A 27,130-nucleotide genomic window follows, 5' to 3' on the forward strand; every position below is an offset into this window, starting at 1 on the left:
GTGCGTGCGTTTTTTGGTACCAAGTAGCCTGTAAGGTAGGTACGGATACTGCAGCTTGCTTGACTTGCTCTTCTTCTTCTTCTTCTTCTTCTGCAGAACATCCCGTCTGCTTCCTCTGCCTATTTCGACTTGCTTCTCTCCTCTCCTCTACTTCTTCTCTTTTCCTTCCAATCGTCCTTGTGTGTGTGTACCTGTATCGCCATCCTCCCCGATCCTCCACCCAGCACTTCGCTGCTCCCATCATATCATTCCTGCTTGGTCATCACCAACATAACAGCCTCTGTGTGTCACGTATCGTCTGGCCTCAGCTTCAAGCTTGTTCCTCACATCATCGAAGCTCTCTATTCCTTTCTCCAATTCCTGCGCTAGCCGGTTAGTTCTCTCCCCTGACCCGCCATTGGCCTCGCTGGGCAGCAAAAACACCACCTGGGCACAACACACTGAACAGGAGGATTAACATTAGCAACCCGCAGCCCACCGGGCGTCCGCTACGAACGCCCCCAAGAGTTTTAGCGGTTTTTGTTTTTCTCTCTTACCTGCCAGTGGGACTTCTAAAACCGACAAAAGCTTCCTCCGGCCCACTCCCGCCCGTCCCATTCCTCAAACCTGGTTCCCAAAAGGTGCACAGCCAGAGAGAGACAGGCACCATATCCGTACGAATACTTCGTACACACTACACCCTACGCTACAGCCATTGCATTCGATTCTTCTACCCACGCCATCCGTCCTCGCCGTTGCTCCGTCGCCTTATTGTCTCGACTCGACTCTCGACTCGACTCGACTCTCGATCTCTCTTTTGCCCCTTCCTCCCCGCCTTGCGTCTTGCGCTCCACTTGCGTCACGCTGAGATTACGATCCGAATCGACCCTCTTCTTCCACCGTGGCCTGGCCCAACCTTTCATCGCTGTCCTCTCCGTCTCTTCATCTGATCTACCGACCTTTAACGCCCTCAGACCATTGCGAGACCGTTCCCATCCCACCTGGACCTCGACGCGAATTCCCCCCAAGAAACCACCCCCTCCCCGGAACTAGCTGCTCGCATTTCTTCTTCCACCTCGCTTTCGCCTTAAACCGTTACCACCTCCGCCGGTCCGCCTCCTGATTGCTTCGCGCTTTCTGCCCACACTTTTTCTTACCGACTGATCGCGTTCTTTTCTTTTCTTTTTTCCCCAACACCTGTTCAGCGTTACCGCGCCGGCTTCTCGTGCACCCAATTCTCTCGGCGACAAACGCTCCTTAGGCCAACATGTGCTTCGGGGCCCGAACAAAAGATGACGGCGGTGGTGCTCGTTCGCGCGACCTCGACCGCATGATCCGACAAGATGAGAAGCGCCTATCGAAGGAGGTCAAGCTGTTATTGCTGGGTACGTCGACGCGGATCACTAACTAGCGCAATGCATCTGTTTGTGCGCTGACTTTTGTTTTCAATTGGACAGGTGCCGGAGAATCTGGAAAATCTACTGTCCTGAAGCAGATGAAGTTGATCTACGCACAAGGTTTCAGCAAGAACGAGAAGCTCGAATGGAAGCCGGTCGTATTCAACAACATTGTCCAATCATTCCGTTTGATCCAAGATGCCATGACCGAAATGGGAATCGAGTTCAGCAACCCCGAAAACGAGGCAAGCAACCCTCAATATCCTCCTGTTGACGCTAATTGCGTGCGACAATCTCGAGACATTTTGTCACTCTTCATGCGCGTAATAAACAGAACGGTCCGGCTAACACATGGTGTCTCTTACAGAAGCACATGGCGCATATCCTGGTGGAACACGAGATCAACGCCCAAGACCCTCTCCCGCGCGACTACCTGCAATCTGTCAAAGAACTTTGGGTCGACGGCGGTGTCAAGCAGGCCATAGCAAAGGGCAACGAGTTCGCCCTCCACGACAACCTGGCATAGTAAGCATACTGGCGCACCAGCTGCCTCTACTGAGCCCATGGCTGACTGATGTAGCTTCTGTGACGATTTGGACCGAATTTGGGACGCGAGCTACGAACCCACAGACCAAGATTTGTTGCGATCGAGATTGCGAACTACGGGAATCACCGAGACGGTGTTCGACCTGGGCCAGCTGACATACCGCATGTTCGATGTCGGTGGCCAACGTTCGGAACGGAAGAAGTGGATCCACTGCTTCGAAAATGTCAATTGCTTGCTCTTCCTTGTCGCCATCAGCGGATACGATCAATGTTTGGTTGAGGACAAGGACGGCGTATGTGTTGCCGACTCTATTTTTCTCGTCTCCTGTCAAGCTAACCAACTTAACAGAACCAAATGAACGAAGCGCTCATGCTCTGGGAGTCGATTGCCAACTCGCACTGGTTCACAAAGTCTGCTCTGATCCTCTTTCTGAACAAGATGGATCTCTTCAAGGAGAAACTGCCCAACAACCCGATTACATCGCACGGTTTCACGGATTACCACGGCCCCGCCGAAGACTGGAAGTCTGCCAGCAAATACTTCTTGGACAAGTTCCGCGCGCTGAACCGAAACACCGAGAAGGAAATTTACGGGCATTTCACGAATGCCACCGATACGAACCTGCTCAAGATCACCATGGGCTCGGTCCAGGACATGATTATCCAGCGCAACCTCAAGCAGCTGATACTATAAGGCAGAGCTAGCGATATTGGGTCACCTGGTGGCCCCAGATCAACTTCAACCCCCACCCCACGGCATGCATGAAAAATGCCAACTCTAATCGATACCCGCGGCCTTTCCGGCTTCTCAAACCTCATTGCGGCCCCGCCCGGCGGCGCCAGTCATCCAATATGGATTGCCACCTCTTTGTCGTATATCTGCGATCACACGCCTGGGTAGCCCGGTCGCGAAACACCGGCGAGCCCATTACGGACGCCGGCACCGATATGGATGTATATTACTCCACTTCCTTCATGTCTAATTTCTCGTCATCTATTGTTCATATGCCGGCGTTGGTCTGAACAGAGAGTTTGGCAAAATTTGTGGCTGGATCACTCAGCTATTTTTTGCATATTATTGTCGTCACATAGCGGACGTTGGTACCGCGCAGTCGAGACCAGTAGAAGAACAGCAAACAAACCACTGCGAGTGGTCCCAACTTGAAGCTTCAAATTTGAGGCTTATGGGAAGAAAGGAAAGAAGGTGGAGCAGGTTGCGAAGTGTGGTTTCTATGAGACGAATCGGAAGCGTGGGGAGAGGCTGAGCAGAATTGGATTCGGCGTAACGATGGAGTGATACCTAATCAACTGTTTCAAAGCTTTGCCGCTCACATTGGGGGTCAGGGGGAAAGACATGTGTGTGGATTTATGCTGCGAGGCTGAAGCGCCACGGGCGACAGAGCAAGCATCTATCTCGTTTACAAGAGAAAAGACGAAATCAGATAAAACATGTTAAAATCCGTCTGATGACCACCAATGCTCGTGTTCTAAACAAAAGGGATCTTGTTCGATGGAGCTTATTTTCGGTCGAGCCCCTAATGCCTTACACTCAATGCATTGAAAGAAACATCACCCTCAAGTTTAACCTTTTTTTTTTCTGTAGGAGTGGCATCTTCCTCCCCCGGACCCGAGGAGCTGGATTGGATCAGACTTGACTGGGTTGCTTCCAACGGTGTATACTACGTCGACTCTCATCTTGCTAGTACTGGTGGGTTGGGAATAGGATTAGGACTGGGCCGGGCTCGACTTTTATGGTTTCGGAATGTGTAGTGCCCCAAACATAAGCTTACAAAGGGAGTGTTTCACGCGTGGGAAGGGAGAGCTGATTGACCGGACGAACGTCGAGACCAAACCAACCTAGCCAGGCTGCCGAAAAGTTGAGGTGGGGGGGTTAGTAATGTGTGTGCCTGTGGAAGTCGCCAAAATACCCGTTCTCATATCAGCCACCAAAAGTCGCCGGCGGCAGGGAAACGTTGGACGGCCGATCGGCGGTAATGAAGTTACCGAGTGCCTGGGTCTTTTTGCTGGTATGTTGATGATTTGGAATGTGCAAATGTGGACTACATCGCACTGAGTCTTGGATATAGCTGGGTAAGGTGGTTCAGTATGCGTGCCACGGCATGGTTTAGCCGGTTCCCGCAGTGTTGAGATCTGGGTCATTTGGGTTTGCTTGTTTGGTCTCTATTGTTCCCTAGCCTACTACGTACATGCCTTTACGTACTCGGCCCGGGAACCCACAGATGTGAGGGCATTCTTCACTAAGGGGGGCAGTAGGCATGACGATGGGATCTCTATGTTGTATTTTTCGGGGATAGGTGGGAGTGGAGGATTGAATCTATCGTACTTATGAGGTCTATTGTGCTTCAAGGTGACTTACTCCGGTTTCTTCAACGTTGTCACAAATCTCGAAAAATGGCGTCGAAGTTTCGGAAGACCTTGGCCGTATATTTACTACTTCAGATATTGGGATACTGTATATACCGAAAAGCGTGAAGACGAACAAGGATCCTTCTTGATCACGGAGTAAGGAATGTCCAAGGAGAAAACGAGAGTGGTTAGCGGCGGTTCGACGCGGGGGAGCGTAAAGGCCGATCGGAGCCGGGCCGAACCAACTGAATTTCCCGATGACGGATCGGACAATTCGGGGCCGTCAACGCCCATCTCGCACTGTATCTTTCACGCGCAACTGTCGTCGACAAGCACAGTACGAGATGCCGTCATTAGCCGAATCTCAGGGATGAGCTCCGACCGCGAAGTCCGTCACGGCAGCTACCCCGCCGTTTATCGTTCCTCCCACCCCACCACCACCGCGCCGCACCCAACGTCACTCGCAAGTCGCATATGCCCCCCCGCCCCCCCCTCCGCCCGCCGCTTCGGAAAGCACTCAGTTCTCTCTCACAATATACAATGCGCCTCGCCCTCCGCACCCTACGCACCCTATCATCAACAATCACCAAACTCTCCGCGCACCGCCTCGTTGTCCCCCTTCGCAACGTCCGCAACATGTCGTCCTCCCTCCCGTCCCCGCTGCTCAAGAAGCCTGTCAAGCTCGCCTGCATCCAACTCGCCTCGGGCGCCGACAAGGCCGCCAACCTCGCCAACGCGCGCGCCAAAGTCCTCGAAGCTAGCGCCGCGGGAGCCAAAATCGTCGTTTTGCCCGAGTGCTTCAACTCGCCCTACGGATGCGACTATTTCCCCAAATACGCCGAGACGCTGCTCCCGTCGCCGCCCTCGAGGGAACAGAGCCCCAGCTTCCACGCGCTGGCGGCCATGGCGACCGAGAGCGGGGCATATCTTGTGGGTGGCTCCGTGCCGGAGCTAGATGCTGAGACGGGGAAATTTTATAACACGAGTTTGATCTTTTCGCCCGAGGGAAAGCTGTTGGCGACGCATCGCAAGGTGCATTTGTTTGATATCGATATCCCGGGCAAGATTACCTTCAAGGAGAGCGAGGTGTTGAGCCCGGGGGACCAGGTTACGGTTGTGGATTTGCCAGAGTACGGACGTATTTCGGTGGCCATTTGCTACGACGTGCGGTTCCCCGAGCTGGCGGCCATCGCCGCGCGCAGAGGGTGCTTCGCGCTCGTGTACCCCGGCGCGTTCAACCTGACGACGGGGCCGATGCACTGGCGCCTGCTGGGCCAGGGAAGGGCGGTGGATAACCAGATTTACGTGGCCATGTGTAGCCCCGCGCGGGACATGGGCGCGACGTACCATGCGTGGGGACACTCGCTGATTATCGACCCGATGGCGAATGTGCTTGTTGAGGCGGAGGAAGGGGAGGGGACTGTTGTGTGCGAGTTGGAGAATGGTACGATTGAGGAGGCGAGGAGGAATATCCCTATTAATACGCAGAGGAGGTTTGATGTGTATCCTGATGTTAGTCAGGGAAAGGTTTGAAGATGGCGATGTGGACTAAATGAGTCTTTTTTTTTTTTTTTTTTTTTTTTTTTTTTTAATGTAAGAGAGATTACGGGAGATGAAGAGTGTGTTCAGCAAGCTGGTGAGGCGGATTAGGTGCATATAGAAGGGGTTCGAGGGGTGTCGGCTCCATTTATACCATTGTGGCGCATACAAAAACGCTTGGGTTGGTGGGAAGAAGTAAATCGAGTTAGGTACTGAGAGCAACAGTCATATTTGCCTTATAATTCAAAGATAGGTCTTTGGGAGATGTCACGGGAATTGAGGAGTTCGTCGATGGATGATCACCTAAAGCTGCATTCAAGTCTGCTTTGAGAAATCGAGAGCTACCTACGGTCATGGTACCAGGTGGCCACATTTGTCTTTCACGATATGTAGATTCAATTCTCGCTGAGGAGCAATCGAAGTCCGGACATGGCCATCGTCAATCATGAGTATATTACAGATAGTCACACACCTCAGTTATAGATTCTGTCTAGTGTCTTTGTCCAACACACAGGAACAGAGGAACACCAAGGATCACTAGCCACGCAGGCTGAACCCCAGAGTAAACAGACCGTCAGGCATCGACTTTGGCTTACCAGAAAAGACAGACGAACCTTGGTCTTCTGTATATGAGGGGTTTCCTCCAATTCATGAGCAGCACTCATGGCAGGCTAGAAGGAGTGTATCATCTGCTGACATGGTTGAAAGCAGCCAAGTTGGTCATTCGTGGCCGGCGAAGTGATATATTTCCCCGTTGTTGAAAGTCGAAATGAAGGCACAATATGAATATGCACCGGCAATGGACAGAATCAAAAAAAAGAAAAAAGAAAAAAAAGTCATCCCATTCACCTCTTCAAAGCCATCTGAACCCTCGTCTTACACTCATAACACAAACTCGCCCCATTCACCCGCGCAATCGCCGCCTCATGCGGCATCAACGTCGCCATCTTGGCCTGGAACGCAATCGACGCCGCCACCACAAACGCACTCGGCAACTGGCCCGCCAACCTCTCCCACGAAGCCGGCGAGCAATTCTGCACAAACAGCTCCCTTAACCTCTCCAGAAGGCCCTCGACGTCATCGTACTGCCGGTGAAGGCTCTGCAGCGCGACATAGCCGTTGGCAAAGTTGAACACCCACCACTCGGCGCAGTGCGCGTCCCCGAGCTTCGTGGCGCCGACGTCGAGCGTCTCCCGGATGGCGGTCGAGACCTTGCCCAGTAAGAGGTCGTCGTGGAAGCGGTCGCAGAGGGACCACATGTCGACGAGCTCCGTCAGGTCGTGCGGGGTGTGCATGTCGCAGGGCTTGAGGGAGAAGGGGGAGACTTCGTAGTAGGCGTCCTCGGCGTGGTCTGCCGCGTTGCGGCGGCAGCGTTTGACGCGCTGGGCGGTGAGGCGGGTGAAGTAGCATAGCTTTACGTAGGTGCCGAGGGTCAGCGGGTTGATGCTGACGTTGGCGGTGTCGGCGTCGTCGTCGTCGTCTGCGGCGTCGGTGTCGTTGAGGTCGATGGTGTTTGTGTGGGACTCGGCAAAGGGCCCGTCGAGGCAGCGTTGGAAGTACTTTGAGGACTCGACGAGGAGGGACTTGTGTATTGCAAAGGACTGGTCCGAGGTTTTGAGCCAGATTATTGTCTGGGGTTGCCTTGTTCTCGGGGTCAGCGAGAACCATTATCAGAATGAGGGGTGAGCGTTGATGTTGAGACTGAAGTGGCATTGTCTAACGCAGAGATTCCCGACTTTAAGCACTCATTTTTGGAACTTGAACGGCGATGACCATAGATGATGAAAGCCATCAAATAAATGAACAAGTGTGGATGAGGAAGACCAAAGACAGCATGAACTTCAGATGTGCCTGAGCTTCTCCCCAGTCACGGACGCCCCCGAATAACTCGCGACAATGCCATGCCTCTACTTGGAACACGCCGACAGCACATACTATGGCAACAGTAATTCATACCGATCATTCATAGCGCAATCACGTACCTTAAGAGACAGCCTGCGTCGCTCAATTCATCGGGTCTTGGCGCTCCTCGATCAAGTGCGGTATTCATGGTGCATATGGTCCTGCAGGTACGTCTGTATACTCGAGATCAAGATACAAAGGTGAGAGGGGAGAAAGAAGGATGAAAAAAAAAAAGCCAATTCAAAGTGACGGACATTGCACGGTCGACCCCGCGCGGGATACGGCCTCGGTAAGAAGCTTCTTCAACTCATCTGATGTTTTGGGGCCCAATCGGGTGGATTATCTTGACTCGATCATGCGCGGGTGAAGGGATGATATTTCAGCTAGATTACATTTCCATCGACGGGATCTTCTCGCTCTACAGCTGGATTACAGCTTGCTCATCAAGCACACTATGTTATATTCTGACGTCACAGTCATACGGTTCTTCGGCAACCTTGCACCGTGCTCTGTCTTTGCCTTTATCTACAGACAGCTGTCGCCAGTCACTGTTTGGTTTGAGAATAAAGCTTTGATGCTCAGAGGCTGAATCCTCCGTTAGCCGATGCGTCCAGTTTCTCTGGAAGTTGATATACTCACGTTGGTGAAGAAGCCTTGGGGATCGTATTTGGACTTGATTTGGGACAGCTTTGCGACGTTGGCGCCATAGTACGAATCAAGCGGTGGGGTGGAGATCGTGTCGTCCATGTAGCCCGAGTAGCTCGCCATTCTGTCACTCTGGTCAGTCACATTGTCCACCAGCCCGAAAGATATCGAGAACAGAAGACTTACCCAACCAGCGGACGAAGATAATCCTCCAGGTCCTTGAACCACTTCACATATCCAGCATTGACCTTCTCGTCCGCGGAACTGGACACAATGAACTCCATGTGCGAATACGCCTGCTCGCGCCACGCAAACGCCGCATCGCCCGCGACCGAGATGTTCCACGCATGCCATTCAATCCAGCCCTGCGCCGCGTCGTCGAGCTCATCGATGCGCGTAATAGCGTTCCTCATCGTGTCGTCCGTGAGCAGCTTATCCTTCTGGACCATGAAGGATTTTGATAAGCGGATGAAGCGCGCCCAGGGCTGCGCAGGAGGTAGTTCCGGCGCCTTGGTCGTCTCGTTGTAGGTGAAGTTTGCATACCCGGGAATCTGGACAAACGGCTGCTGGATCGTGTTGACCACAAACGGCGCAACTTGTGCGACGGCCTCATCGGCGCCGCACTCGTTGACGCCGTAGCCGAAGAGCCGGGCGTTGATGGTGTTGCACCCGCCCGAGATGTACGCCGCCGGCTTGCCAATAGCCAGGAGCCCGGAGGCGTTCACCATGTCCTGCAGCTTGTCGAGGGTGCAGCCGTAGCACCACCCAATCACGTCGGTTCGGTTCTTGTACAAGTTCACCTGCGAGCTAAGCGCGCTGTCCGCGCGAGGCGCCCACTCGTGGAACGCCTTTGCAATGTCGAATCTCGTGTCGGAGCCGTTCCATTGCAGGTACACCATGGCGGAGCGGGGGAACTCGTACATGCGCAGCGTCCACTCGATCACGATGCCGTAGGATCCACCGCCGCCGCCGCGGATGGCGAAGAAGAGGTCCGAGTTCTCTTCGCGCGAGGCCGTTACGACGCAGCCGTCTGACGTGACTACTTTGGCGGACTCAACGTTGTCGACGCCGAGGCCGTTTTGGCGCATCTGCATGTTGAAGCCGCCCGCGGAGAGGAATCCCGAGATGCCGACGGTGGGGCAGATGCCGCCGGTCCAGTCGAGGCCTTGCTGTCCGAGAGCCGTGTATAGGGCGCCGAAGCGGATGCCGGCGCCGACGGTGGCGGTCTTCTTGTCTGCGGCGATGTTGACGTAGTCGATGTGGGTGATGTCGATGACAAGTGCGTCTTGGAGGGCGGAGTATCCGAGGAAGCTGTGCAAAGTAAGTCATTTTTTGAAACTCCCAAAGACAGGTAGATTTGGAAATGATTGCTTACTGGTGACCGCCGGTTCTGGGGACTGCTTTGATGCCATTTGTCTTTGCGCATTGTATCAAGGGGGCAACTTCATACGGCTTCTCCGCATAAGCAATCAACACAGGCATCTGTGTGAACCTGTTAAATCGTAGGTAAGCGCTATGTCCGGAACACTGAAGCAGTATACCATTCTCACTGGATTGCCTCTCCGATTCTCGCATCGTGGTATGTGGGATCAGTCGGTGCCACGATACGTAGAGCCGCGTTCCCTCCAAAGACCTCCTCCACACATGATTTGAGGGCGTCTCTCTTGATTCGAGGTGCAGCAAGGACTGCCTGCGCAGACAGCGCAGCGAGGAGAAGTGACAGCTGCATGGCGAGGAGCTATGGCGGGTTGGCTGATTCGTTGACGACGAGGATGGTCTGTGGTTGCAAGATGGCCAGGAAGGATGTCTTCCGGAAGGTCGCGGGTGATTGTTAAATACATTACGGCGATGATGTTGTGGCCCCCTCCTTCACTGCTTCGCCAAAAATAAATCGAGGAAATGTACAGTCTTCTTTCCTCCGTCTTGGTCCCAGATGGGGAAAAGTATAATACGAAGCAAATCGGTCGATAGTCAAACAACTCGCCAAGGGTTAGGTTAGCGGAATGGAGTCCCAAGAACAAAGTCCGGCTTGGGTGAGAGTGGCTGAGATATGCTGGATGCTGTTACCTGGGATCCTCCGCTAGGGGACGGATGAGGGCCCCGGGGTGGATCCGACCGCAACGGCCGGCAATAAGACGTGATTGGCTGAGAAGGCACAGCCTCCGTCCGAGTCAACACGGAAGGCTCCGGAGAACATCGGAAGTATGCTCTGTAAAATAACAGCCAACAGCTCTCGAAACAACTTGGCTATTGATTTCCGTGATCTCCTTGGCTTTGAATTAGGCGAAATTACCTTGAGCGAACAACCGCATATTCCAGCATTTCGGTGATCGGCACCCTGTATTAGCGTGGAAAGATCACTAGAGAACACAACAGGATCGCATCAGTGTTGGCCTTCTTTTCGCGGCGGCTCTTTATATAATACAGAGAAAAAGACAAGAGACGACGGTACGGGAAGAAAGAAAAATAGGGCAGAAGAGCGGACTGGCAGTATCTGGGCTTCCTACTCCAGACAAGCGCATGGGAAGGCTCCTTGATCTGAGTATAGAGCGTTCCGCGACCGTGAAACTGATCATGATAAGCATCAAATTTCAGTTAAAGATTTACATGTTGCCACGAAATAGACCACGAAATTTTCAAAGTCCTTCACTTATGTCCAGAGCACTGGTCCTACCAGTGGGGCTTTTACACGAGTCTACCAGTAGTGCGTGCGTTCAGGTGGCCCTTCAGCCGTAGCAAGAAACACAAGCCCATGACAGTCAGATTAAAAGTAAGCCATGAATGACGAGGGTCGAAGCATGGAAATCACCTTGATTGGGTCGTCGATGTGGGTAAAGACAGCTGTTGCCATGGAGTCGGGTGCCGAAACGTGGTGATGCTGAGAGTTGGGCCGGGACTGTAGGATTTATGGCGGAGGATGTTTTCTGGATCGGTCTTAATCCTACAAAGAAAAGATATAATTTCACCCCGCACAAACTGTCACGCGACATCGACAGGGCAGTATTAGGTCTACAGCTCGTTTGCGTTCATTTACGGCACAGCAATCCACAAGGACGTTCGGAGAGGGCAGTACATGACGTACGTCACCGGGAAGCGACGGTGAAATAAAGTGAAACCTCGTTCTGGGAGACGCTCTAGAGGATCTGAGTGCAGCGTATGTTGGTTCTTTCAACCGCAAACTCCATGGATCCAAAAAAACGGGCGGTTGCCAGGATGTGAAGGAGACAATCTATGAGAGACAACCCACTCGTATGTTTACCTCCGGCGAAGCCAAGCTCTCATAAAGCTCCCGGCGGAGTTCTTTTGTGGACTTTTGAACAGAATCTCAAATGATCCTCTGCTTCAAGTGATCGACAACACGCTAACAGCATGGCTACTTTGGAATCGAGATGTCCAAGGCGCAAGCGGACCTTGGCCGCGCAACCATGGCTATCCAAGCCCTCTCCGTCGTCCGAACTCCATGGTAGAGAGGCTCAATTTCGTATAACCCATGAGTCAGAGTGATTCCATTAAGTAAGGCTTTGCCCATGCTATGCTCAAGGATCAGCGGAGCCAGGCGCTCGCGATCTCCGACGGGCTGAAGCATGTCGAGGAGGAAAGAATGGAGGTCACATCTGACTGCTCCCGGGAATCCTTAAGCTGGAATAGACTTGCACAGGATCTTGAGGTCACGGGATTTTGACATTGATGCATTGAAAACCTTGGTACATTCAAGATATGAGCCACCTCAAGCCACAGTTTCGATGGAGCGGCTCATACCCCAGATCGACGAGGCTAAATCATCCCTTGAACCCAACACCTGGACATCACCGCATTCCGAGGCCTTTCGGAGGGACGTCTTGTTTACCCACCGGAGCAAGAACATCGTCCTTCACCGACAAGTCAACCTTGCTTTTGGCGGTCTCGGCTACGCCATGGAGTTAATCTCAACATCCAGGGCCAAGGTAATTGTTGTTTTGTTGTTGTCTCGTTGATTTCGGACGGACCTCCGCCGTCGGATAGCTCCCAGTATTCAACGTGGAAATAGGTGTTTTGGTGGACTTAAGAAAGACTCGTGCCCTACCGATCAGTTTCTTGAAGGAGTTCACTGAGATTCCGTTGTTTTCTCACTTCGAGTGTATCCGCGAGCCTGTCGGGCTCATACACCAGTCACGCTCATTTCTTCGCCGCTTCAAGCATCTCCCCGAATCATGTTGATTATTCCGGCACTATTTGCAGCAGTGATACTGTTAGCAAGATGGTATTTCAAGTCTAGCAAGATCCCCGCTTACAAAGGCGAGGGCTTTTTCTCTTTCCTCGGCGACGCCCACGACTACGCAGTCAAGCCCATCTCGCTCATCCGCAAAGCTCAATCACAATGCGGGAACATCTTCTCGATCCAGATCCTGACAGTCCACAATGTCTGGCTTCGCGGAAATGAGCTCAACAAGGCTTATCTCGACATGCCCGAGAAGGCTTGGTCCTTCGGCCACGGAATGGTGAGTCCTCCCCCTTCCCAGATAAACCTCCTCAACCCCAGGTTTTGAGACATTCAAAGTCGGACTTGTCTCAACTCACATGTGATCTAGGGAATGTTTCTCAACAAGATCCTCGACCCCGGATACATGGACAACATCAGGGTGATGGTCGGCTCCCTCAGCCGGTACATCAACCGCGCCACGGCGCAGGCGCACATGGCCAAGTGCACTGTGGAGGAGACGCACCGATGCGCACTCGAGTGGACGACCAAGAGTGACGTGGAGCTTTTTGATGGAGTGTCCGAGTTGACGCACAAGGTTATCGTCAGGACGCTGATGGGCGATGACTTTTATGAATCGAGCGGGGAGCTCCTGGACCTTTTGCACGCGATGGAGTCCGACATTGGCAGCATCTGGTCCTTTGTGCTGCCTGACTGGGTGCCTCATCCCCCGGCGAGGAGGTTACATCGCGCTCGCGAGCGTGTGAAGGAAATCTTCTGGGAAAAGCTTAGCCAGCGACATGTCGCGGCGAAGAATGGTGACCTCGAGACTGACCTGCCGGACTACATCACGCACACGCTGCATGAACAGAGCATGGCGCCTCTGAGGCATTATCTCCCTTCTCATCACACTGTTCTGATGTTTGCTGCTCACACATCCACAGTCGCTGCAATCTCATGGATCGTTGTCTGCGTACGTACTTGATCCCTCGCTTCATGTGAATGAGCGACAAGACTGACGAACGTCTCGCAGCTTTTACGCCATCCTGATGTCATGGCCGCCGTGAAGAGAGATGCCCGTGAAAGAAACACGGACTCAGCACTCCTCCAGGCTTGCATCAAGGAGACGATGCGTTACTACGCAGGCATGAAATGCCTCCGCCTCGCGATGCAGGAAGTGCCTGTCCCGGGTACGGACATCACCGTACCAAAGGGCTCAGTCGTGTCCATCTCGCCCTACTTGACCCACCACGACCCCGCCAACTATCCGAACCCTGACGCCTGGATGCCCGGACGGTGGCTCAACGCCGAGAACAAGCTCGTCAACCTCGAGGAAAAGGACAGCAACGGCGTGAAGAGCATGCTCTTTGGGGGTGGCAGCCACCGATGTCCTGGTGAGAAGATGGCCATGATCATTGTGACGCAGACGTTGACGACGCTGCTGCGATCTTATGATGTTACGTGGGCTTCGTCGGACCAGCCTCAGACCGTGGATTTTGAAGGCCTGGATTTTGACAAGGTTGGCTCGCCTTGGCTGAAGGTAGGTCGTCCAATACTCCAAGACTATCTATGTTAACTTACTGACGTCTTATCAGGGAGACTTGAAAGTGAAGGTTTCTAGGAGGAAGTGGCCCGAGATCATGGCGGGCTGTTGAGAACTTTGTGATGCACAGCGTTTGGATGAATAGAATAATCAACTAATAATGAGTAAGACGTATTTGGCAGTGGAAGAAGTGAAACCCAACGAGGTTATGACTAGTAGACCAGGTTAGAAGCCGAAATAACGGTTGCGAATACCATACCATCAAACGCGTCTCCCATTTGTGCCTCATTCTCACCGAAGTCCAATGCTCTCCTTATCGAGCGGAAACAACTACAATGTGTGCATAACCGGTCAAGAACTGACGCCCCTGATCTGCCTGCGGCATTTCATACTCTCAGCACTCGTGATCATCAAGCCTGACTGAGTAAAATTGAGTTTAATCACATTTCAGTGTTACACGAATGCAACGTAGTCTAAACTTCTAGAACATTGAGCTGCCTGTCAGCAAAAAATCTCCGTGGAGGAGGAGACATGCATCCAGATGGGGGCGGAGGCCAGTCCTCTTTCATCCGGAAGAAGCAGGGGTAGAGAAGTCTAAGCGTGCCTCTATACCGCCGCGAGCTTAAGCAATATGTCGGAGAGGGGCACGGAGATGGAGAATGTAAACAAAGATTAAAGTCTTTTTGACGTCAGTTGTTTACTTTCCGATGCTGGCTCCTCCTTTGGATCGAGATTCGCAGTGCCTCGAACAACGCCTTGTTGCGCAGCCGCCAAGCTTTGAATCCCATCAACGGCCCCGCCGCTCGGGTCAAAGAGGAGGACTATGTTTACGAAGCACGAAGACTAGGGACAGTTCTAAGAAAAGTTTCTTGCTCCCCGGATCCCTACATACGCAGTAATGATGGTGGTGTTGAGCATTGGGAATTGCTTCAGTATAGCATGTATGCAGGTTGGTGAGCTACGAGAGTAAGTGCTTGAGATATGTCTAATTTAATGACGCGCCAATACGACTCGACCCGTAGATGCAATGAACTCCAAACGCCGTCAATGATGCCGCCAACAACACCGTAAATCACATTGCCGTCCATCGCTTCCAATGCATGCGCGCCTAAAAGCACAAATCCCGACAGTAAAAACAAGTAATGAAGCCACCAGGACTTCAACCAGGGAGGAAGTTCCCAAAAACCACGATCATTCCAGACCCTGCAAACACTTTCTGAAAATACCGCTCAGCTCGCCCACGTGCTGGGGCTCAAATGCGCCATCGTGGTCGCCGCTGAAGGGCACCGTCTCAAACTTGGCAAACTTGTCCGCCTCCCAGCACATGGCCTTCTCGCGCATGACGGAGCGGACAAAGATGACACCCTCGCGCTCTCGCTGAGTTAGGTTGGGGTCGTCGAACGGATCGGGCTTGCACTTGATGAGGACGGTGTGGAAGTCGGAGACGCTGTCTTTGGGGAGTAGCTGGCCTGGCTCGACGGTCGAGATGAGGCCGAGGCCTTTGTGGATGTGTTTCTTGATCTTTTGCAGAAAGTCGCGTACCTGGTCCGGTTCGTTGTCGTCGTCCAATTCTTCGTATTGGTCCGCGTCTTCGTCTTTGTCGCCTTCTTCTTCTTCTTCTTCTTCGTCGTGTCTGGTGACCTCGAGTTCGTGAGCTGCTGTGAGGATCTCGGCGTCGATTTGATCCTCCGTAGCTGTAGGAAAGTCTTCCAGCATTCGGTTCTGCTCGGGGCAGTATTCTGATCCGGCGTCACTGCTGCAGGCTGGTGATCCGGGGGTACTCGGTGACCAAGCAGGGCTATCGTCTTCGTAATCGCTCGAAGCACTGCTGGAGTACGAGACCTTTGTTGTAAAGGTTCCCCACGTACTTGTTCGGTTCTCGCTAGGGGTAAGATAGTCTCCGAACTCGCTCTCGCTGATGACGGGCGACCCGATAGGAGAACAATCAGAGTCCATGAGTCTGATGTCGGCAGCAACGGTCCTGGTGAAGGTGAGGTGGGTGAGGGAGCGGTGATCCTTGGCGCTGGGGAACGAAGGGAAGGTCTCTGGGTTGGCCGAGTCGAGCATGATCACCTTTGTAACCTTTTCTCCCTGGTCACGCAAAACCACGGCCATGTTCATGGCAATCATACCGCCCATGGACCATCCTCCCAGCAAGTAAGGCCCCATAGGCTGGATTTCCTTGATCTTATCGACGTAGAGTGCAGCCAGGTCTCGCAAGGTTTCGGGAAATTCGAAGTCATCGCCTCCAGGGCAATGCATAGGGGAGGTGATGCCGTATACTGGCCTCTCATCGTCTTCGCTGAGAGCTTCGAGGCGGAGAAAGGGTAGTGCGAGCCCTGAGATGGCGTGGCACATAAAAAATGGTGTAAGGTTGGAGTCTTCGTCTCCTTGGAGGAGAGTGATGACCTCCATGTTGATAATAGTGATGTGAGAGTACTTGTAAGTAGGTAATATGATAAGATAAGTAAGAGACGGTACTGCCGTAATAGTAGCGAAAGCAGAGAGTGATTAGTCTTGGCAAAAATGCTGGGCTTTGGTGAGTAAAAGTAAAATCTTCTTGGATCTTAATGAGACCGGTCAACCGGCGAGATGCTCACGAGAACCTTTGACGACCTGATGCGCCGAGAAGCTTGTTGATGACCTTCTGGAAGCACTTTTCAGCCTCCTCCAAGACCAAGTCTTATATCGAACATTGCAAACTGAATTCGTGATGGCAAAAAGTCCGTGATGGCAAAAAGTTGCAGACCGTGATGCAAAGTGGCGATGAAATCTCACGACCGAGATAGCGATGTCAGACTCCAGCCGTGCTGGATCGTGTTCCAGAGAAGATTCATCTCGTGGTCTTGAAGCGTGGAAACGCTCCGGTAGCAGCAAAAGATGCTAAGGAGATGGCACGGATGCCCAAAGGACCACTTCCAGGCGCCATCCGCTTCTCCTTTAGACTCACCGGAGGTTCTCCATGGCACACTGGACGACCACGGCGGTGACTAGGAGGGGCAGCGCGTGGCGAGTGATTGATCCGCAGCCGTGGAAACAACAGAAGGCTGTTCCCCAGATGCTCCTTGGTGTCCTGCGTCGACGGCGTTAGCTTTGGCATCGGTCTTCGGGAAACTTCATGAACGCGACGCACGCGACCGTTGACAGCTTGATTGGATCGAGATCCATGATCAGGGCCCTGTTTGATATCGTGTGCTACCATGACGACATCGCGACAACAACGGTAGTCTCAAAAGAGACGTGGGTGTGTGTCCGGCAGTGAAACCAAGTCCCAGAGTATCGGGTATGCGGCAACGTTGGTAAAGCCGTTGACATCAACCTTCCATTTCTTCCTTCGTCTTCCCCCTCGATTCTGGCTGTAAAAGTGTCGTTAGGCTTCCCTCACATTCAAAACAAAGAGACGTGGAGAACCCAGACAAAATGCAAGACGAGTGCTGTCGATCTCACGGAGACCAATTGTGGCTTGGTCACTAGTCACTCCGCAAAAATAAAACATCTTGGTCTCCTGAACTGGGCTTTTGCTCACTTACACTGAAGCCTCCGAGGGGGGACGGAAACGGAGGTCAGGGCCACGCTGACATCCAGACTTGCTCGGGAACACCTCCGACAAGAGGAAATGTTTAAGAAGCACGACCTGATCACTGTTCAATGACAGTTCCAGACTCATCAGCTCACTCCTCTCCCTCACCCATTCCTCATAATAGACCCTTATCCTCCTGCCAAGCACTTGCTCCGAGAATCATCCCGCAACATCGACAAGATGCAACTCTCCAAGTTCGCAGTGCTGCTGCCTCTCTTGGCCGGCTCGACTGAAGCAGGCAAGATGAGGGCCCCTCGCAGCTGGGCCGCCGATCGTTTCGATATGCAACTCACCTGGAACCAATTCGGGTTCCTCTCCCAGCAGAAGATCGGTAACCCTCCTCAGGAAATCCCCGTCTTTGTAGACTGGACCTGGATCAGCCAGTTTATTCTCTCACCCAAGTGCTACGGAGAAGAGAACGACCCCGCGGCCTGCCTCAACGTGCAGCAGCTCTACTACGACCCGGCCAAGTCAACATCTCACAGAGACGCATCGAAGCGTTTCCCTAGCCGCACGTGGCTCCCCAACCACTTCTTCTTCTGGGAACCTCTCACGGTCGACTATGCGCAAGATGCTGTTCAGATCGGTCCGGTGACTTCAAACTCCATCATGCAGTTTTCCGACACCAACTTTGATCTCTCTGCTTTCCCGTACCCGTTCACTGGAGTTCTTGGCCTCTCTCCTGTTTTCAAGGGTGACAACGGTACGTGCCCAAGAGTTTTTGATGGAGCTTTCCATAAGCATGTTGAACTGACCAGTTCTCAGCTTCTTTCCAATCATCCTTCTACCAGCAGTGGAAGGCCGGCCAATGGAAGAACCCAACCATCAGCTTCGTCTACTGCTACGAGGAGTCCATGAAACCCACTTGCGGCGGCAGCGACGGCCTCCAGTCCTTTGGCGGCATCATGGACCAGGTCGTCAAGGACAGCGAGATCTACTGGTACGCAAACTACGTCTTCCCCGACGTCAACACGCTGGCCTTTGAGTATTCCCCGGGTTTGTACAACTACTGGGCCACGCCCCTCGACTCGCTCTGGATCGGCGACGAGCTGCAGCCCACGGAGCCCACGTCCAACAGCTCGGGCAAGGCCTCCATCTTCGACCACGCCTCGTACGGGCGCGGCATTCCCCTTACCCCCAACGCGTACGACAAGCTCGTCAACCTTACGGCCGGCCAGCCGCTCACGCTCGAGGACCCCACCATCATCAACAACGGCAACCAGTCCATGTACTCTGTCGACTGCGGCAACGTCGCCTCGTTCCCCACCGTGAGCTACAAATTTGCGGGACACGACAAGGTCTGGACCAACACGCCGAAGCACTACGTCGAGACGCTGCCGGACGGGAGGTGCGCTCTGAACGTGCGCGCCATGGCGACTGGCGACAGGTTTATTGGAAACTTTGGCGAGACCTTCTTCAAGGACAAGGTTGCCATCATGGTATGTTTTCGCAATGTTATCTATCAGTGACGATGCCCGCGATACTAATGATTTCTCCAGAACTTCGAGACCCTTCAGGTCGGTATCGCTGAGATCCAGTGGTAGGCATCCCACTCTTTGTCATGTTCGACTGCTCGTGGGATTGACGAAGTCAGGCCCTCGGCATAGGGCACTCCTGAGGGCCCGTGACCCACCTGCTGGCGAGGAATGAATCGAAAGCTCGATTCTAGTGTGGAAGTTGAGTACTAGTAAGCATTTCTGTGGAGCAACGGCATAGAATATCCGGATTGGTAGACATGGAATTCAATAATACTCAGAAGCGTGTTGATCTCTTCACGATATGTTGGTCGTATCTTCAAGCATTGATCGTGCAGGTGGAAACTACAGTGAATCTGGTTAACTGATGGTGGCTTGAGGGAGATCTCTGCTCAAAGCGGCTCAGATGCTCACTCAAGAAGCGAGCAGGCACCGACTGTTTCTATTTTCGGAACTGCCGGATCCATGTGGGAATGTGGCCGGGAATAGTGGGTCTCGGCCCGGCCCCGAACGGGAGTCGCCTCAATGAGCTAGCTTCCCCTCTTCCTCAAGTTATATCTCCGACCTCTGGGTATTTGATGGATACGGAATTCTCTTTGAACGAATCGAAAGCCTCAAAGTCCAATTTAAATGAGAATTCTCGTTGTCGAATCACGACCCCTCAAATGGCTTTCCGCCGAATGCCCAGCCACCGTGCCGCTTGTTGGAGCACCGCCTCATCCTAACGCATCTACAACCACGAAAAGCGACAGCGCCGAGTAAACTTTACAGGCTATCTTGGACATAGTGACAGTCTGGCATATCAATAGTCATTAGAAGGAATATGCTGTCGCAGCGCAAGAGTCGGGCTGAAACTGCAACTGGAAGGCGCATGTGACACCTGAAAACCCTCAAGGAAGTGGGGAGAAGAGCTTCTCAGCAGCTCGTGAGACTCGAGAAATAGTTACCTTCTGGTGCTGAAGAGATATTCTTCTGAATGGTTCACCCTCTTTGGTTATGCAAAATCTTCCAAGTCAAATACTGGACTCAAGAGTTCCCTGCTCTAGGATCGTCCAGTAAGAGGGCAAGTAGACCAAGATTAGAACAGCAGTAGGAGAGAACGTTTATTCCAATGAAATTGGAAACTTTCAAGCTCGTCATATCAGGGAATCAATATCATCGGTGTGATATGATGCTCTTCGCAAGTTTTCGAACCAGGGGTCGACTGAATTTACTTAAGGCTGCGTTGACATTCGCGCATGTGTCACTGAACACTGCGTAATGTCCTGGCGCTTCTGGATCGGCCGCCGCTGAAGTCCTGTCCGGAACGGTGCGGCACAGCCCGCAGAGCCGGGGCCCACATCGAAGTCCACCAAGTCTACTAAAGAACAAACCCGGCCGGCCCCAGCCTCAAAACCTTCCGTCTTAGCCCACTGCTTTCGTCGGTTGTTCCGCTCCAGGACGGCCGGGGATCTAGGTAGTCCTATTCCGAAGGAACACGGATAAACAATGGCCTATCCATCCCGTGATTGGACCTTACGATGATCTTTCGAAACACATTTAATGAGCAATACATAAGGCTTCTCTCAACTGCCGTGAAATCCGATGGAACGCCACTACTCGCACACAAACCCATCATCCTTCATTCGGCCCGATACCGTAGGGAACCCGTCAAACAGGCAACTCAAACAACATCATCCTCTCAAGGGGAACGTTACATGCCCAATCACAAATCCTCTTTTCCCCCTCCAACCATGTCTTCACCTCCAGTCGACGCAGAGATTCTCATCGTCGGGGCCGGCATCGGCGGTCTCACGTTGGCAGCCATACTCTCGCGGCTCGATATCTCGTGCAAGGTCCTCGAGCGCAGCGACGTACTGCGCCCCGTCGGCGCGGGCATCTCGCTTTCGCCCAACGGCCTCCGCATGCTCGACCAGCTCGGCGTGTACGACAAAGTGCTGGACGCGGGCCAGAAGCTGCGGAAAGTGCAAATCTGGCGTGGCAAGAAGCTCTGGAATACGGTAGACTGGGCGGGCTGCGAAGCCAAGTTCGGGTACCCAGTTATGTCTTTGGAGCGTCACCACTTTCACAGGCTTCTTTTTGATGCAGCTCGAGGCGATGATGTCGTGCAGTTTAACACAAAGGTTGTCGACGTCATTGACGACCCGAGCGAGTCCGTCGTCAGAGTGGTCTCTGACGAGGGTAGAGAGTTCCGGGCTCACGTCGTTGTTGGTGCTGATGGGATACGATCAGTCATCCGGAGGTGCCTGGCACGAGACGCTGGTCTCAAGGAGGCCAACACCATCAAGTTCACAGGGCGCGTCCACATGAGCGGCATCACCGCTCCGCTGGAACATCTCGCTTCTCAGGACCTCGGTGTCGCCAACTGGATGCTCTACGAAAACTCGACTCTTACCACATGGCCATGTCCCGACAACCGGCAATGGTTCATCGGCGTCACGGTACGAAAAGTCCTCCGTTCTCCTACGCATCCCGGTAAGAGGGGAGCTCAGCTAATCTTGGCAAACAGAAAACCGACGAGAAGGTTGACAACGACCGGTCTATCTGGAGTAACTGTGACGAAGATACCATCAATTCAGTCTACGGAGACAAGTTCCACCCGTTCGCGGAGAAAGGAGAGTTTAGCGATAGTAAGTCGGGAAGCTGAATCCCTTCCAGTTTTGCTGACGAGATTGCCGGCGGCTTGAAGGAACGCCCAAATCTGACGTGTTTTATCCTAGTGGTCGACAAGAACGAGCGGATCCTTGCTTGCAATATGTTCCAAGAAGTCGAGTTTCCGTCAATGGCCCGAGGCAGAGTCTGTCTTATCGGCGACTGTAAGCTCCTTACTCTTACTCTTCTCTCTCCCCAATCTCTCCATAGCCTTTCTTGCCAAAGGCAATTATTCCACTATGGAGGAAAAAAAACACCCGCTGACTGGTCCCAACAGCCGCGCACAGCATGACCAGTGCCTTGTACGTATTTGCGGTAACGCGCGCCCCCCTCAAAATCCCTCCGTTGCAGATCACGGAACCTAGTCTGGCAGCCAAGCATCTAGCTCGGGGCTGCTCCCCCGGGGGAGGCTTTCCATCCATCCCTCTCCCTACTTCCAACGGCATTTCACTAACTTTTGACCCTTTCTTGAATAGCGGCCAGGGCGGAAACCTAGCGTGAGTTTTCTCCATACCTGAGATCGAGATTGTGAGGTGAACGTTGTTGAAGATGCTAATTCGAGATATTGCCAAAACGCAGAATTGAAGATGCGGCGATCCTAGCTAGCCTGATCCAGGAAAACCGAGGGTCTTTGGCAGAGAAAGCGGAACCAATACTCCAGAAGTACAGCCAGATGCGAGAAAAGAGGGCAAAAGAGGTGGTCAAGTTCAGTTTCCGCTTTATTCTACTACACGGAGCCTTTCTGCCATATGGCATTGGGCCGTTGCTTCGATGGTTGATCTACGCTTTCCTGCCCGGCGGCGCCTGGCTCTGGTTTCTCGAGTTCCTGTATGGGTTCCAACCCACTGTACCGCAGCTAGACTCTGTGTCGCCAAAGACATGAGAGAGAGAGAAGGAAGACAATTGTTATTCTGCCTAGCTCGTATGGATCTATCTCTTTTCGGAATGCAGTTGTCTAGGATTGATGTTTCACTCATTCTGGAGTAACCTGACCAAAAGTCCTATGACGGATAGCCGTTGGATGAGCTTTAGCGGGTGCCTGGAGAGAAAGAGAAGAAACACAGCCACGGGCGAGCTCACAATGTCTTCTTTTCTTGTCTTTTCGCGCTGCGTGGGGGGGGGAACAAGGATATCGTTCGAGAAGCAGGGGTTCTACTGACACTAGGACTGTTTTGGCTGGACACGACTTTGACTTGCAGGAGTACCCGTGAATACACGCAGTTGCAAAAGGACCCTTGTCGCTGCCTCCAAGATGTCATGTACCTCCGCGCTTGTTGTCGTTGTGCAGGTTTTTGCATAACTTGAGGGCGGCGCAGCAAGCGCGACAAGGTCGGCTAACTCGGCCTGGACTCGGACTCGAGTTGCCGACTTTTGGCCCCCAACCTAAGAATGAGGCAGAGTAAGTTGGGTACATGTAAACATGCACGAAGTCGAAAAGCCCGTCCCACAACCACACATGGACCAAATCTCATGAACTTTTGCTGATGGGAGTGAATTCTACCTGTACATCATCAACTTTCGAAGTCGCACCCCATGTCGACCATATAACACCCCCTCTCTTACACCAACACCTCCTCCGTTGATTGTTCACCCCCCCCCCCTTCGAAGCCTCCCCGACACTGTGCATTCGAACCCCAGAGCGCATCCTTCAACGGTACCTTGCCTCGTCTCATCTTATTCCAACTCTGGCTTACTCTGCAGACTGAAGTTATAACATCTCAAAGAAACCACCAACCACGACAATGGATCATGTTGGTAACAGACTTTGCTACTGCAAACGAAAGGGTTGAAGAAGAAGACGAGTGACGCAACTTTTCAGACTCTTCCTTTTCTACTTCAAGCCTTTCAAGCCTCCCCAATCAACCATCCAGACTTACCACCAATTATAGTCGACGGCGGCTCCATCCCGATAACCCATCGTCTATCTATCTTTTTCCCTCTTCCCTCTTGCATTGGTACCAATATACTGTTGTACAAATATAACCAATGTGTATTGTATAACAGCAGTTCCCTTCTTTCTTTTTACCAACTCCCGAAACCTAGACAACTATACCAGATCATGTCTCTCACATCCCGACACCCGCTCCGCAAGAGCTGCAGCTTCTGCCGCGCACGCAAGATCAAGTGCAGCAACGAGACCATCTGCGAAGCCTGCCGCAAGCAAAATGTCGACTGCGTCTACGACTGGGACTCGCGGCCGCCAAAGACCCGCACCGTATCCCAGGACATGAGCAGAAACAACAGCACCGGCGACGGCAGCGGTGTTCCCGTACCGCAACGCCAGAGAGCCTCGACGGGTGGCTCGCCGCATTCGATGCCCATCATGGAGGAGCCTGCGCAGATGGATGGAAGCGGTGGTGCGGCGCCCGTGGCCCTGATGGGCGGCGGCGAAGATGTGGCTAGCATGCTCAACAGCATGTTTATCGAAAACTTTGGCGAGAAGCCGACGCCTGGGCCCAAGTCGAACCCGTGGCAGGAGAGGATATCAGCGTACAACCAGACTCTTCGCTTGACTTTGCAGGATCGGAGCGAGAATGTCGTCAACTCAAAGTTCAGTCATCGAGATGTCAAGGTATGAGTCCAAGACTACCTTCTAGAGGGCACGAAGCTAACTTGACTCTCAAGTACACTGGCATCCTACAGCTTCTCACTCATGACTTGGTCGGCCTTGTGGTTGATAAGTTTGGCGGTTTGGGATCCATCTTCATGGAACAGGGCGGTGGTAGATTCTATCTCACAGGACTCGCGAGCGACGCCACACCATCCATGTTCGATACGACACCGACAGGACCGAGCCCCCTGACCGACTACGGCACTCGACAGATTGGACAGTTGGTCGATGTGTGGTACAGCGTTCACCCTCTCTCCTTTCTGGTTTCCAAGACCTTGCTTCTTCGCGAACTGAGAGACGGCACACACGACGAGGTCCTTCTGGCAGTCATCCTCGCCGACGCATCCTTCTCCCTCGGCGACGAGATAGCCATGGCGAGAGGACACGTCCTCCTCCGATGGGCGTCAGCACAACTCCAGAACCGCCCCATCTCAACCCGGGTCAGCCAACCGGGCATGCCCGGCGCCGGCATCTCCCTCCCCGGCATCAGCACAGCACAGGTCCTGATGCTCCTGGGCTGGAACAGCCTCTGCCAAGGGCAGATCAAGCGCGCCACGTGCTACATTGGCCTCTCTGGCCGCCTGGCGACTGAGATCAAGGACACCATCTCAGCCTCTTCGGCGCCCCTGACGACAAGCCGCATCAACGGCATCGACGTCTGTGAGGTCGAAAAGGAAATCGTCGCTTACCTCTACTGGACGACCTACACCCTCACTCTCTGGACTTTCCTGCAAATGGGCACCCACTTCTCGCAGCTGCTCCCCACGAGCCTCACCTCCATCTTCCTCCCCGTCGACGAGACCTCGTCCGTGCTGATGCGCCTCGACGAGGTCTCGGACAACTTCTCCACGCTGCAGAAGCAGAAGAGCATGATCAAAGAAATGTGGCCCCTCGCCCACATCGCCTCCATCACGGCCTACATCTTCGCCCTCTACCCGCAGGAGCCCGACCCCAACGAGACGGTCAGCACGAACTTCTGGCAGGAGGCGCCCCTTCTCGCACTCCAGCGCATCCAGCAGGGCAGCACGCCCCAGGACATGGAGTGCGTCTGCCGCGAGGTCTACCGCGTCCTCATGGAGAGCATCCACCTCCTCAACCGCCAGGTCGCCCACGCGCCCTCCCGCTCCCTCGTCCTGTCAGTGTACCACACCATGGCCATCCACCTCCTCTTCCCAGCCATCCTCCCCGGCGCCCCGCCCCCGGCAGAGCCCTTTTCCCTCACGGCGGAAACGGTCGAGCGCTTCATCGGCTCGGCGCAGGAGCTCGTGGGCATCATGCTGCACATCGCCGAGCAGACGTCCCAAGAAGGCCCCGTCATCATGCCCGCGCAGAGCAAAAATTCCTTCCCCGACGTCTTCTGCCTGGCGCTCGACACCTGCGCCCGCGGCCTCTCCTTCATCTACGCGCAAAAGCAAGCCGGCGTCCTCAACATGGAGCCGCGAATGATTGCCGTCTACGAAGGCCGCCTCGAAGCCCTGGCGTCCCGCCTCCTGGGCATCGCGGCCTCGGACTTCCTCTCCCCCGGCGGCCAGGTCCGCGCCATCAAGAAGCACCTCAAGGCCGTGATGCGCGCGTTTGGCGGCAACGTCGGTAGCAGAAGCAGCAGAAGCAGCAGCAGCGGCAGCGGCAAGAACAACAGGAACAGCACGGGAAGCGGCATGAGCATCCCCATCAGCATCAGCCACCACACGCGCTCCGACTCGTACGCCTCGTCGTCGTCCACCACGACGCACTCCATGTCGCGCCGCAACTCTTCGCTCCAGCACACCCCGCCGCAGCACCACCACGACCACCCGTTCTCGGGCGCCCCGACGGCCGTGGACTCGGCGTCGTCCTTCATCAGCCCCATGGACACGTCCATGATGCCGTCCGTGTCGTCGTCTTCATCGGCAGACGACTCCATGACCTCGACGAGCGAGCTGGCGACCCCGTTCAACCCTTTCAGCCCCTCAGACAGTCACAACAAGCATCATCAGCAGCAGCAACAACACGACTGGCGCGCCGCAGACGAAATGTTTGCTCACGTCATGGACCCCGCGGCGCTGGGGGCCCCGACGGGCGATCACCACCTCACGCTCGCGGACCTGGTGGACTGCCAGGCTGGCGCGGCGGGGTGGTTCCCCGACCACAGCGGCGGGCAGATGCTCGTCGACTTTGACATGGGGGCGGCGGCCAACTGGGAGTGGCCGTCTGTCCACGACATGGGTGGCGGCGGTCACGAGGCGGGTATGACTGCGGCAGCGGCCGCGGTGGGGAGCGACATGGACGCCATGTTTTACAACTATTTCAAGAAATGATGGGGGGTGGGGGCTGGTTGGAGTTATCCCCGTGCCTGTTCATCTTTCTTGTTTGTCATGACTTGATGAAGAACCATCTCCTTATTTTTATTTCTCCTGCCATTTTCTTTGGTATTTTCTTGCATTGGGCTCTATGGGAGCGAGAGCTAAACCACACACACACACACACACCCTTACCCCCTTGTACAGGATAGATTTCATTTGGGGGTCCCTTGAAATGGGACCGTGTCTTCAACAGCTTCTTCATATCATCACTGCATAGCTCCCAACTAGACGAGCAGGGGGGGGGGGGGGGGGGGTTAGGCATACTGACAACAATTTCGGCGTTCAAGAGGTTCCGGGCTTACATTTCTTTCCCTTTTTTTTTTCTGTTTTCTTTCCTCTTTTCTTCTTTATTCACAATGTGCTACTTTTTGGGGG

The 27,130-nt window shown here is 53.7% G+C and overlaps 9 protein-coding genes across 9 annotated transcripts; 6 read left to right on the top strand and 3 right to left on the bottom strand.

Annotated features, from left to right (window-relative positions):
• Positions 1-1,074: 1,074 nt before the first annotated feature.
• BDP81DRAFT_79636 (guanine nucleotide-binding protein alpha-2 subunit) lies at positions 1,075-2,745 on the top strand. The gene is made up of 5 exons (XM_060596291.1): positions 1,075-1,364; positions 1,437-1,621; positions 1,744-1,901; positions 1,957-2,215; positions 2,272-2,745. The coding sequence occupies exons 1-5, from the start codon at positions 1,247-1,249 to the stop codon at positions 2,614-2,616; spliced, it is 1,065 nt and encodes a 354-aa protein (XP_060450263.1). The 5' UTR covers positions 1,075-1,246; the 3' UTR covers positions 2,617-2,745.
• A 2,043-nt stretch (positions 2,746-4,788) lies between these two features.
• BDP81DRAFT_415230 (carbon-nitrogen hydrolase) lies at positions 4,789-5,861 on the top strand. Its single transcript, XM_060589439.1, has one exon. The coding sequence runs from the start codon at positions 4,830-4,832 to the stop codon at positions 5,820-5,822; it is 993 nt and encodes a 330-aa protein (XP_060450264.1). The 5' UTR covers positions 4,789-4,829; the 3' UTR covers positions 5,823-5,861.
• An 812-nt stretch (positions 5,862-6,673) lies between these two features.
• On the bottom strand, positions 6,674-7,878 carry BDP81DRAFT_308602 (uncharacterized protein; the record flags this gene model as incomplete). The annotated part of the gene is made up of 2 exons (XM_060583475.1): positions 6,674-7,469; positions 7,811-7,878. The coding sequence occupies 2 exons, from the start codon at positions 7,876-7,878 to the stop codon at positions 6,674-6,676; spliced, it is 864 nt and encodes a 287-aa protein (XP_060450265.1).
• A 185-nt stretch (positions 7,879-8,063) lies between these two features.
• Positions 8,064-10,419, bottom strand: BDP81DRAFT_364857 (uncharacterized protein). The gene is made up of 5 exons (XM_060586498.1): positions 9,926-10,419; positions 9,751-9,867; positions 8,562-9,686; positions 8,370-8,499; positions 8,064-8,315 (listed from the first exon to the last, which is right to left on the bottom strand). Exons 1-5 carry the CDS (start codon positions 10,102-10,104, stop codon positions 8,256-8,258), a joined length of 1,611 nt encoding a protein of 536 aa, XP_060450266.1. The 5' UTR covers positions 10,105-10,419; the 3' UTR covers positions 8,064-8,255.
• A 2,146-nt stretch (positions 10,420-12,565) lies between these two features.
• BDP81DRAFT_308960 (cytochrome P450) lies at positions 12,566-14,207 on the top strand (the record flags this gene model as incomplete). The annotated part of the gene is made up of 4 exons (XM_060583506.1): positions 12,566-12,853; positions 12,944-13,525; positions 13,586-14,092; positions 14,148-14,207. The coding sequence occupies 4 exons, from the start codon at positions 12,566-12,568 to the stop codon at positions 14,205-14,207; spliced, it is 1,437 nt and encodes a 478-aa protein (XP_060450267.1).
• A 1,079-nt stretch (positions 14,208-15,286) lies between these two features.
• BDP81DRAFT_402391 (Alpha/Beta hydrolase protein) lies at positions 15,287-16,625 on the bottom strand (the record flags this gene model as incomplete). Its single annotated transcript, XM_060588842.1, has 1 exon — positions 15,287-16,625. Exon 1 carries the CDS (start codon positions 16,508-16,510, stop codon positions 15,287-15,289), a length of 1,224 nt encoding a protein of 407 aa, XP_060450268.1. The 5' UTR covers positions 16,511-16,625.
• Positions 16,626-17,927: 1,302 nt separating this feature from the next.
• On the top strand, positions 17,928-19,445 carry BDP81DRAFT_339191 (eukaryotic aspartyl protease). Its single transcript, XM_060586001.1, has 3 exons — positions 17,928-18,378; positions 18,441-19,114; positions 19,175-19,445. Exons 1-3 carry the CDS (start codon positions 17,958-17,960, stop codon positions 19,217-19,219), a joined length of 1,140 nt encoding a protein of 379 aa, XP_060450269.1. The 5' UTR covers positions 17,928-17,957; the 3' UTR covers positions 19,220-19,445.
• Positions 19,446-20,883: 1,438 nt separating this feature from the next.
• BDP81DRAFT_389378 (FAD binding monooxygenase) lies at positions 20,884-22,685 on the top strand (the record flags this gene model as incomplete). Its single annotated transcript, XM_060587243.1, has 6 exons — positions 20,884-21,591; positions 21,660-21,780; positions 21,871-21,966; positions 22,080-22,104; positions 22,279-22,299; positions 22,382-22,685. The coding sequence occupies 6 exons, from the start codon at positions 20,884-20,886 to the stop codon at positions 22,683-22,685; spliced, it is 1,275 nt and encodes a 424-aa protein (XP_060450270.1).
• Positions 22,686-23,756: 1,071 nt separating this feature from the next.
• On the top strand, positions 23,757-26,994 carry BDP81DRAFT_339194 (uncharacterized protein). The gene is made up of 3 exons (XM_060586002.1): positions 23,757-24,159; positions 24,196-24,374; positions 24,428-26,994. The coding sequence occupies exons 1-3, from the start codon at positions 23,862-23,864 to the stop codon at positions 26,708-26,710; spliced, it is 2,760 nt and encodes a 919-aa protein (XP_060450271.1). The 5' UTR covers positions 23,757-23,861; the 3' UTR covers positions 26,711-26,994.
• Positions 26,995-27,130: the final 136 nt, after the last annotated feature.

This window comes from Colletotrichum phormii, assembly GCF_030913505.1.
Source record: "Colletotrichum phormii strain CBS 102054 chromosome Unknown BDP81scaffold_2, whole genome shotgun sequence".
Taxonomy (NCBI): Eukaryota; Fungi; Ascomycota; class Sordariomycetes; order Glomerellales; family Glomerellaceae; genus Colletotrichum; species Colletotrichum phormii.